The sequence below is a fragment of the Lithobates pipiens genome, unplaced genomic scaffold (genome assembly GCF_037356315.1).
Source record: "Lithobates pipiens isolate NorthernLeopardFrog02 unplaced genomic scaffold, aLitPip1_a1.2 Scaffold_10, whole genome shotgun sequence".
NCBI lineage: Eukaryota > Metazoa > Chordata > Amphibia > Anura > Ranidae > Lithobates > Lithobates pipiens.
The window spans coordinates 195,528,955-195,540,896 of record NW_027507686.1 but is presented as its reverse complement, the minus strand read 5'-3'; the positions used below and the strand labels follow the sequence as shown (position 1 = coordinate 195,540,896).

General features: G+C 43.4%; 1 protein-coding gene across 3 annotated transcripts in view; it reads left to right on the top strand.

Annotated features, from left to right (window-relative positions):
- The window catches only part of CPSF7 (cleavage and polyadenylation specific factor 7), a 28,628-nt gene continuing 16,686 nt past the window's right edge, over positions 1–11,942 (top strand). For all 3 annotated transcript variants that reach the window (XM_077460829.1, XM_077460828.1, XM_077460827.1), the window contains exons 1-3: positions 1–147; positions 6,751–6,969; positions 7,849–7,952. In XM_077460829.1, coding sequence (XP_077316955.1) covers positions 94–147; positions 6,751–6,969; positions 7,849–7,952 — 377 coding nt within the window. In that variant the 5' untranslated portion in view covers positions 1–93. The remainder of the gene's footprint in view (positions 148–6,750; positions 6,970–7,848; positions 7,953–11,942) is intronic.

Here is an 11,942-nt window from a genome sequence, read left to right as displayed (position 1 = left end):
ACCGGGGGAAGCGTGTGAAGTGTCCGAGAGAACGTCCATAGAAACCCCGGAGGACGGACTGAGCGGCCCGAACGGAGCATTCGGGGTCCTGCCATGGCGGACGGGGCAGACCTCATTGATATTTACGCTGAGGAGGAATTCATCCAGGTGGGGGAGCCAGGGCTGCATCCTGCGGGGTGTACACATACACAGGGCTGTAGGGGGTGTGCCTGATATAGGGATGCGGCCCAGGGAGCCGTGCTGTGTGCATGCTGTACATGGGCGTGTATTGTCCTCTGTTCTGGAGTCCACATACACATAGCGCCCTCAGGATGCTGGCAGATCCGAGTGGGAAGGATTTGTTATGGAATTGCCTTTTATCTGGATTTACATTGTTGCTTTTCAACTTGATACGCTTGCCTTTAAAAACAGTGGAAGTGCATGCGCTGAGATACGTGGCGTGACGCTAGTGAACGCTTCACAATAATGTCAGTGTGCGATCGTTCTCAGGTGTTTCTCGCAACTTTGGTGGCACGCATGGTGCAGGCGTGTTCCTTTGTTGCCAATATTAGGAAGATATCCTAGAACAATGGTGGGCAGATGATGTGGGAGCAAGTACAGATGAAGTGGCTGGGCAGGTCTGCCCACCATTGCTCTAGATCTGGCATCACTAAATGGAGGACCCCAGTCCGGACACAGACCGAATGACAGTCCTATCTGGACCGTGGCTGCGCCACTTAGCAGCCAGGGTGTCCTCTCCTGGGTAAGGATGAGCTCAGGCGTGTTCGCATGCTCCACGTGCAGAGCCGCCAGGAAGTCGGCGCAGCGCTAATCACAGGCAGTGATACATTGACTATCTCTGCAGCCGCACATCGGGGCAATGTCTCGCTGCCTGTGATTAGAGCAGCGCTGCGTCGACTTCAAGCAAGGCAAGGGTTCAAGCAAAGCTAAACGTTTAATTTTTTAAGAATCCATAATTTGTTGCAGGCGGTCCTAGCAACCAATTCCCGGCCTGTTAACATGAAAAGAGCATGGGCAGCTCCTGCCCTCTGTGTGGGCATACTGTGCCTTCTACTTGCTGTGTAAGGTTGAAGGAGGGTTGTGATTCGCAGGGGTAAATGTGTTGTAAGGGAGGGGGCGTTCGCCAAAAGAGGACTGGAAGGAAGAAAAAAAGGAAACGGGGCTGTGAAGAGGACCAGTATACAAGGAATGCTGGGCCGTGAAAGAGACTTGGGTGCAAGGAAGAGGGGCTGTGAAGGAGACTGGGATCTCAAGTAGTGGGAGGCTGTAATGTAAAGGAGGCACTAATGTAGACTGTGGGGACGTGGATGCAAAAGGGGGCTGTGATGTAAAGTGGGCACTGAAATGTAATGGGCAGTACTGATGACATTGAGGTAAAGAGGAAACTAATGTAAGGGGTTGGGACTGTGATGTGAACGATCTGATATGGACAAAGATGAGACTGGGACCCCTGCTGGATGAGAATTTTGATGACTGGACCGATGCAAATTTAAATTCATTACCCCTGTTCTAGATCATCTTCCTAATTTAAGGATGAGTTCAGGCGTGTTTGCATACATCACATGCAGAGCCCACCAGGAATTCGACACTGCACATTGCTAATCACAGGCAGTGAGACATTGTCCCGATGCGTGACTGCAGAGATCGGGAAATGTCTCACTGCCTGTGACTAGCGCTCCGGAGGGCCGGCTTCTTGGCGGGCTCTGCATGTGGAGTATGCGAACATGCCTGAGCTCATCCCTTTTCCTAATACTGACAACAATGTAACATGCCTGCACTGTGTTTTATCAGTACAGCTGTTGTCACATCCTCTGCTGGAAAGTACAGCCGCTGAGAACAATCGCGCACTGACATCCTCGTGATGCGTTTACGCGGACCATTTATGGTGAGGGTGAGCTAACTCTTTAAATCGGTAGTGAATTCGGACAAAGAAATTAAAAATCCTGCTCCCCCAAAAGCTAATGAAATAATGTGCTAGTATGCACCACACACTAGCAAATTATGAAAGACTTGCCTTAAAAGGAAGCCCTCCAGCAGTGCGCTGTCACCGCTGGCAGGACTTCCATCTTCACCCGGTCCTCCTTCCGGGTTCGTGGGCTCCGAGTGATAAAACGTCACTTGGGCACATGCAGTGTTTATTAACGCTTTAGAGATTAATGGTACGCTATACAATCTGATTGTATATTCTCCTTTTAATCTGCCATCAACTATGTTGTGCAAAAGCTTGCCTAATTGTATCCTCTTTTATTGGATTGTTTGGGTTTGTCCTTTTATTGCATAGCTTCAGTAAATTTAAAGGGAGATTGCACAGAGATTTTATAGTGTATGGTCAGCTAAAGGCTAAACCCAACTTTTTGGAAAAATATGATAAATGCATCCACATTTGCAGAAAAAAAAGTGTATTTTTTATTTGCATGTGAGTCTGCAAAGCATTGCAAGCACATTCACTAGATTATGGGTGCAGTGCTCTGGGTCCTGCAGACTCTGGGTGTGGTGACGTCACCACATTTGTATTCCATTGATGACTGCAAGTCCGTCTGCCACAGTGGCAGATGGAACTTGTAGTTTAATGTAGCACTGACTCCCGAAGGAGCAGCTGATTTTATTGGGCTTACCATTGCCTTCTGCTCCTCGTATGCGTCTAGGGGTTTCCCCTGGTAGATGCCCAAAAACTATATAGATCCGCTTAAAGGGATTTTTATTTGCAAAGAACATAGTTAAACAGTCTCTCAGTATAGGGTCAGAGGGTTTAGTTGGAAAGTCCAGGTACTCTTAGTGTCAAAGTCAGTAATAAAGAACTTTCTTACTTTGAATAAAATCCAGAGAGCAGCCATTCACAGCTGGATCCTCACTCTAGTTGGATAGTCCTTCTCTCATCAGGCCTAGCAGCCAACAGGGTGCTTAAATCAGGAACAAGTCTCTGCCACAGACTTTGTTATAGTACTTGAATACTTGTAGAACACTTGTGTGGTACCAGTATCTTGCAACCGGTTCAGCGATACCGCACGAGATTGGATTTACTTAGGTCATTCAACTTTTCCAGGCTCTTGCTGAGAAGCCAATTCCTACATGGCCTTCTCCTGAAGAGTCCTCCCCTGGATAACTTTAAGGATGCTGGGCCTCTCCTCAACTTGAGACTGCACCGGACCACCTCCGAATCCTTCCTTCTGTTTCCTTTGCCTCGGGCTAGCCAGCCCCAAGACATAAAGTCAGGCGGATCCACACCCCAGGCCATAGGCGTCCTGGGGGCTGGTCAGGAGGACCAGGACCCTGCAGTCAGAACATACTTCTGGGCAGGAAACCCCGAAACACGTGACATCCGCATCTTAAGTACCCTCTCCTTGAAAGCACAGCAAGAGTGGCACTCCCACTGGGCTGGTTCCGAGAGAAAGCCCCCAACTAGACTGTGTTTCTATGCCTGCCAGAAGTGACAGTGCCCCCCATGGCTAGGCAGAACATCCTGTAGTCTAGTCAGACTGATGCTGTGGTCAAAATTTGGAGTAATTAAACCCAAACTAAACTGCAGTTTAGTTGTAACATTAAATTTCAAAAACACATAGCGCGTGCTCTTCAGGAGCCGGTGCTACATTAATAAATCACAGATCTTTGCAAATGAATGAAGCAGTGCTTCAGATAGAGGAAGGTCCATATATATATTTGGACACAGGCACAATTTTCATACTTTTGGCTCTGTATGCCACCAGGATCAAATTAATTTGAATTGCAGACTTTTGGCTTTAATTCAAGGGTTTGAACATAAATATCAACTATACATTTTTGGAACTGCAACCATTTTCAGGGCCTCAAATGTAATTGGATGAAATATATTCATAAATGTTCATTTTTAATATTTTTATGAGAATCCTTTACTGGCAATGACTGTTTGAAGCTTGGAACCCATGAACATTACCATAGACTGGGTTTCCCCCTTTCTGATGCTTTGCCAGGCTCTAAGTGCAGTTGTCTTCAGTTCTTTGTGGGTCTTTCTGCCTTTAGTTTTTCCTTCAGAAAGTAAAATGCATGCTCATTTGGGCTGAAATCCGGTGACTGACTCGGCCATTGCAGAATAATCCACTTCCTTTCCTTCAAAATGTCCTGGATTGCTCTTGCAGTGTGTTTTGGATTATTCTTCATTTGTACTTTGAAGCACCGTCCAATCAACTTTGCATTTGGCTGAATCTGGGCCTACAGTTTAGACAATATATCTCTAAACACTGTAGAATTCATCCATCTGCTTCTGTCACATTATCAATAAACACCAATGTCCCAGTTTTAGTGGAAGCCATGCATGCCCATACCATCCCACTGCTTCCACTGTGGTTTACAGATGACGTTGTGTTCTTTGGATCCTGAGCTGTTCCAAGCCTTCTCCACACTTTTTTCTTCCCACTGTTTTGGTACAGATTATTCTTAGTTTTAGCTTTCCAAAGGATGCTTTTCCAGAACTGGTCTGGATTTTTTACATGTTTATTTTTTCTTGCAAAGTCTGGCCTTTCTATTCATCAGGCTTATGCATGGTTTGCTCTTTATGGTGAACCCTCTGTATTTGCTCTCGTGAAGTCTTCTCTTGATTGACAATGAAACGCCCACCTGGAGAGTGTCCTTCACATGTCTGGAAGTTGCGAATGGGTTTTTCTTTACCATAGAGAGGATCCTGTGATCATCCACCACTGTTCATTTAGGCCTTTTTATGTTGCTGAGCTCACCAGTGCGTTCTTTCCTCAGAATGTACCAAACTGTTGATGCTGCCACTCCTAATGTTGCCGCTATCTCTCTGATGGATTTGTTTCATTTTTGATGCATTACAATGGCCTATTTCACTTGCATGGACAGTGCCTTTTAAAAGCATGATGTATGTTCACAGCAATAGATTCTAAATGCAAATACCACACTTAGAATCAACTCCAGACCTTTTACCTGCTTAATTGATGAAAAAATAACGAAGGAATAGCCCACACCTGGCCATGAAAGCGCTTTTGATTAATTTGCCCAATTACTTTTAGTCTCTTGAAAAAAAAAATAAGGGGGGGTGGCTATTCCTAGGAGATGTAAGTGCTAAACCCCTCTTCCGATTTGGATGTACATGCCCTCAATTTAAACCTGAGTGTGCACTTTCGGCCCATATCCATTATATAACTATATCTTGAATATGTTTTGGTAAATACCTGAAAAAAACGAAACTTGTGCCTATGTCCAAATATATATGGATCTAACTGTATATATTGTGCATTCACATCAGTCCATGCCTTCAAGGAGCTTACAATCTAAGGTCCCTAACACACATACTAGGGCCAATTTAGACAGGAGCCAACTAGCTAACCAGCATGTCTCTGGGGTGTGTTTTTATTTATTTTTATTTAAAAATTCTATTATTGCGCCTTACCTTGTGTGGCACAACCTTTGCAAAGAAAGTATCCCAGCTAGGCGTTCTTCCTGCTGTGTTATTATTCATTCTTATAGGAGACGTACAGCTCACCCATAGGAATGAATGGGTCTTTTGTATGAGCATGCTGTTACAGAAAGAGCTGGCCAGTAAGTTTTCTTTGCAAAGGCTTTGTGGCAGCCCATATATTATGCAGTTTTCTTTCCTTCCGCCATTGATTGAAGGAAAGAAAACTGCTTGATTCGAAAATTGTGTTGATGGGGATTCCTTCCTGCAGCGCTATTGTGTTCTGCCAGCGGGGAGCCTTCCCTGCAAGCAGAACACAATGATTACAGTCGCCAGCTATAGCCAGTGGCACTAATCGCTTGGGAAAAACCTGACAGGATGCTTGTACATAAGTTGATTGATCGACTCGTATACAACCAGAGTTGCTCATACATGGATCAAAATTTGTCTGGTCTCTGCTGAACCAGCCAAATTTTGATCCACGAATGGCCAGCTTTACACAGTCAAGTAAAAGTATAGAATGTCAAAACCCAGGCATCTATCTTTTTCAGAAGGTTATCAGAAGTTACAGCCTTCATACAGTACATGTCTAAACCTGCATCCCCCTGCAGCTTATTGGGTTCATTGAATACAATGGGCAGAGATCAGAGCTTCTATCCATGTACAGTTGGCTACTTTAGCAAAATCAGTATAATTGAGAAGCAATCTGCCGACATTCAAATCGTGTAAGGCAGGCTTAAAAATTAAAGAGCTGCTGAAAGAGGTGTCCATAGAAATGTAACACCATTCCTTCACACACTGTGTATAGTCAGATTTTATGTATGATCCAGTTCCCCTTTGTCAGCCAGCATAGCTTCAGGAGGGAGGAGGAAGCAACAACGAATGGGCCATTGAAGCCTTTGGGGGACCATCACTGCTTTAGGCTTTGAAAGCCATTGTCAAAGTGCTATTTCCTCTCCCTACAGCTGTTGCTGGCTGACACAGGGGAGACAATGTGACAGGAATGGTCTGAAAATATATATCTTTCTTACACAGGTTAGTTAGTATAGATTAGAGATGTAAGCTGGAATTCAACTTTAGTGAATCGGGTAACATGAGGGGGGCATATTAATATTTTCCTGAAAAAAAGTGAAATGAAACCTTTCCTGTAAAAGTGGACGCTTCATACCTGCCAGTCCTGGCACCGATTTTGTAGAATCTTTGTTCCATTTATGAGCAAAGCCCTCAATGAGTATTTACATTCAATTCGCTCCCCTGGGTGTGTTAGATGCTTAACCCCCACCCCTCGCCCTTCTGTAGTTATTGATGCTTTAATAAAGTTGAGGAAAAATTACTGATCTAACTGTATTATCTCTCCATAGGAAGCTGAATTTGCTGCAGAACAGGTTGACCTATATGACGATGTATTGGCAGTGGCCTCTCTTGGGTCATCTCATCCAGATGGGAAGAACAATGTTTCGGAGCCCACCTCTCCTATGCAGGCTACCTCTGCTAAATCCAACAACAAGTCGCCCGCTATTTTGTACACATACAACAATGTGCGCAAGAAGGCATCTATATATATTGGAAACTTCTCATGGGTGAGTGGGAGGTAACCTCTAACCCTTCTTTTTTTTTTTTTTTTTTTTTTTTAACTGCCAGCTTTATTGACAACTGGTTGTTGTGTTTATAAGGATACATCTCAGATGTACGCTGCATGCTTGCAGCTGCTGATCTAGAGTGAGAAGAGTAGAAATATAATGATAACAAAGATCTGCACATAGAATATTATAAGGATACTAGAGGGTTATACAAGCACAAGTGCAGAGATTTTCTTTTGATATAGGTAGTAGAATTCTGAGATGTCACATGCTCTGGGCTTTTCAAGTATTTTAAAATACTACACAAGGAGATTAGGAGAGGTCTGACACCATATGGAAATGTGCATTCCAGAGATGCAGTAAATATTTTTTTCTTTTCTGCATTGACCTATGCTTTAAGCATGTCTCTTTGAACTGGATAAATATGCTGTGTTTATGTTCTCAATTGTTCGGCAAAGTAAGGCAATGCAAACCCATAATAGTGAGACAGATTTACTAAATGGTTACAGCTTAAAGTGGAGCTCCACTCAAAAGGGGAGGCTCTGCTTGTTTGCCCGCCCCCCCGAGCACGCACTGCACAAGATGTGCACCACGGCTGGCCGGACAATCATCTGGGACCTGTGACGTGTCCCAGATAATTGCAGAGAGGCAGGGGGGAGAGGTGATCTCCCTTCCGGTGCCGCAGTGCGCCGGGAGGAAGTGGGAGCTGGAACCCTCTATAAAAAAAGAGGGTATCCGATCCATTTTCTAGTGATGATTTAAATCCGGTTACAATGAAAAAAACAGACAGTTCATATGTAAGAACCTTCGGTATTTAAGTCGTCTTTTATATTTAGGCTTTGCCTTTTTCTGCTTTAATCCATTCCTTTGATTTCTTAGTGGACAACAGATCAGCAGCTTATCTCTGCCATCCGCTCCCTTGGTGTCCGTGACCCTATTGAAGTGAAATTTGCAGAGAACCGTGCAAATGGCCAGTCCAAAGGGTGAGTAAGGAATTTTTTTAGATGAAAATATTTTTGTAAGTGCTTAAAGAAAAAAAAAAAGGGCATTTTGTAACATTCACAAATAAGTTATATGCAATACCTTAGTGTTGTCAATGGTCACGTTTTTTTTTTATTTTAGCATGTTTCAGCTTATACCCATATTTAGGTTGTAAATGAAAACATGGTCGCAGTCAGCAAAAACCCCAACCCCTTATTGGTTCTGCAGTTTCTTCTCTTTGGAGCCTTCTTCTTATTTTTTTTTTTTTTTTTTTTTTTTTTTTAAATTGTAGTAGTGCTGTGGGTGTCTTAATTTAATTAAAAATACTACAAGCTCCATCTGCCACTATGCCACAGGGACTGCTGGATTTTAATGGAGTACAAGTGCAGAAATGTTACATTTGAAGTTCAATAAACCCCCCCCCCCCCCAGCCTCATAATATGGACTTGCTGCTGGAGGAAAGTCTGCAGGAGTCTGAGCACCTTATCTGCAATCCACTGATGGTGCTTGCAGTGCTTTGGGGGGCTCTGTTGCAAAAACATGCACATTTTATTCAATCGTCGTGGTGGTGGATTTATTTTTGGGAAAGGTGGAATTAGCCTTCAAAAATAAGAATGCTGCTTGGGAGCAGCCAGCACAATGCGAATTCTGTTACCATTAGTAACCAAAAGACCTGCATGTTTGAAGCAGTATTAAACCCAAAATCTAACCATTTATTATACTTATTTACATCTGGTGATCCAGCCAGTATATCTGTTTCTTAACAGACGAATATGTCCTGTAGATGATGCAGTTAGAGGGCTGAGACAAACCATTTACCACTGTTAGGGGTGCTTACAATGACCCACTTTTATTTATGTAAACATTTTATTCCAAAAGTTAAACTGTTGTAACTGATTATAAAGTGTTAGTGCTGGAGGTTATGTTCAATTTATTAGTATATAAATGTTAGTGCACTAATATTCCCCCAGACTGGCAATGCTGCTGTTCAGAGGTGCCCCTGTGCTCCTACATCCAGAGTGGAAGAATTCTAATAAGGAGGTAGGTTACTGGCCAGATCACCATTGAAAACCGTGAAGCCTAATAAAGAAAATAAATGCAGCTACCACCTTTTAGGATTGATAAGCTGCAATATGTTACATTTTGGGTTTTAATCTAGGGCCTCATGTATAACAGCAGATATTGCTATCTGCTCTCCTTTATACTTTTGGTTCATGTTTGGCCAGCTTTAGTCTCTTATCTCCATTTACTGCAATCTCAGTCATTGAAGTAGTAAACCCTCAGCGTTTTTTACCTGAACTCATTAAGCACAATAGAATAAACTTTTCCAAGTAAACTTTTTTAGTTTAGAGGCTTACGCAAGCACTTTCACTTTACAGCTTTCAATGCTTTTTGCTCCTGCTCTCTCAGTACTGCTTTTCTTAACACTTTCCTGTGAAAACTGAAAGTTAACAGTGGACAGTGCAGTCCCCATTCAATCTGTTAGCTGGAATGAGAGAGGAGTGCCTTCATGTCCTAAGTAGAGCTGTGCAATTTTCTCCCAAAAAAAAGTTGATTCACGATTCAAATCGAGTTTATTTTTTTATTTTTTTGGACACTGTGCCGGTCCTGAGGAGCTGCGGGCAGACGTTTTTAGGTAAGGCCGCCGCTTCGGCCTAGTCCACGGCTTCCGGCCTCACGAACTAGGCCAAAGCCGCGGCCTCACCTAAAAACTCCTGCCGCAGCTCCTTCGGACCGGCGTGGTGTCAGCGCCGGTCCTGGGGAGCTGCAGGCAGGAGCCTTTCAGACGAGGCCGTGGCTTCGGCCTTTTCCGCTATGTCCAGCCTCGCGGACTAGGCCAAAGTCACGGCCTCGCCTAAAAAAATCGATTTGCTAAAAATTTGAATCGACTTGACCTCTCAACTCGATTCAAGCTTCAAATCGATTTTTTTTCTCCTAGCCCTAATACTGGGGTTGTGTGTTTGTATTGCTGCACACAGTGTAGGATGACGCATTTCTAGTCCCTGCATGCAAGGATGGCTCCATAGGATGCTACAAGGAGGCACCCTGAAACAGGAAATCTGGGGCAGTGTTCATGGCACCAGCCATATTCGAACATAGGCAAGGATTAAACAATAAAGAAGCTGCATACTCGGTGATTACATCAGCTGCTGAAAAAGTCTGAGGGGTTCATATCAGTAGGTTTCCCAGTGTATCCTTTCACATGAAATGGTGGTCTGTGAATGAATGAGAATCTACACGCTATGCAAAAGCGAAGAGCAGCTGGCTGTTGCGCATCTATGAGAACTTATAGAAATAGGAAAGAAGTGACTGTTTCTATACATAGGTCATTTGAATAATGCCAAGTATTTAATGTGAAAAATGAAAAAGCCATTAGAGAAAGCAATTACAGTATTTTAATCCATTAGTGGTGGAGGATACGTTATATTGTCACAGGACTAGGGGCCAGTATTCTAAATGTATTTCTCTTTGAAGAGGAAATTAGTAAAGTATTTGCGCACAATCCAGCTTTAGTTGCTTCAAAGTGTGCTGGAACAGGTTTTATGAAGCTAAACCTGATTCTTTTTCTAACACTCAGGGGTAGTTTATAAGGCTTTTCTTATGGGAGCGGACTTGCTTACATTTTTCTGAGCATGTGTGTATATATATAGGGTACCATGGGACATTTTACATTTTTACATACTGTGTCCTGCTGTGACGATGAAAACCGCTTTCCGTGTGTAGTTTTCTGACATGCAGGTATTATGTTTGGAGATAATATTCCCACTCACAACACTGACCAGCTGTTCATGGATATAGGATAGCCTTTCCACCCTTTTATATCCCCCAGAGCAGTGGCTTGTTGGATTTGGCAGACTTCTTGAAGGTTTGCATTGTCTTTCACCTTCTGTCCTCTGCCAGCATTTAGTAAATGTACACTAATTAACATTGGTTTGGGCGGGGGTATGAGTATAAGGTGACATTTTAGTATGGTCAGTCAACAAGATGTGAGATCTAAAGAATAATATAAGATATAAAGAATAATTGTCATTGGCAGGTCCTCTTTGATTTGGAACCATATGGTTAGATGTGACCTTAGGCCTTCTACACACAAGCTTTAGCTTTTATAAGTAGTGCTTTTGATTGGAGCAAGTTGAACCACAACTTGTGTGTGAGAGCAGCATGGTACTCACAGAGGGTATTTTAACCCTTACTGCAGAATTTATTTTATAATAGAAAAGAGAGCATACTTAGGATGGGGTTTGTAAACCAGACTGCTTTACGGTACTAAATTGGGAGCCTGTAATTGGGCTTTAAAGTGTTTCTGAACATAGGACCCTGTATTCACTAGATCTGGTCTCCCACAGTACACAAAACATGGAAATACAATTATTTTAGTAAATATAAACTGTTAAACACCTTTTCTTGTCAGCAGTTAGAGCAGTCTTATGACTTCTATCAGTCTGGTTAAAGTGGAAGTAAACTTTTTTTGCGCTTGTAGCTACAGGTAAGCCTTACCAGTAGGTACAGTAAATATCTCCTAAACTCTCACTGTTTAGGAGGTATTCCCACTGCATGCAGCTGATGTCACCGGCGCATGCACTCTGAAGTGACAGCATACCTGTGCTGTGATCCGTGACTCCCAGACACATGCGCAGGAGTGACATCAATACAACCAATCAGATGGCTGGAGCACGCAAGCCTGGAAGGAAGACCGAGTGAAGATTGAAGCCCTCTCAGCCATTACAGTGCACCGCTGGAGGGCTTAGTTCTAAGGCAGGGGTCTCAAACTGGTGGCCCTCCAGCTGTTGTAAAACTACAAATCCCATCATGCTTCTGCCTGTGGGGGTCATGCTTGGAACTGTCAGTCTTGCAATGCTTCATGGGACTTGTAGTTTTGCAACAGCTGGAGGGCCGCCAGTTTGAGACCCCTGTTCTAAGGTAAGTATTTCATAATGTGCTAGTATGTGGTGCATGCTAGCACATTATGCCTTTACCTTGCAGGGTTTAAA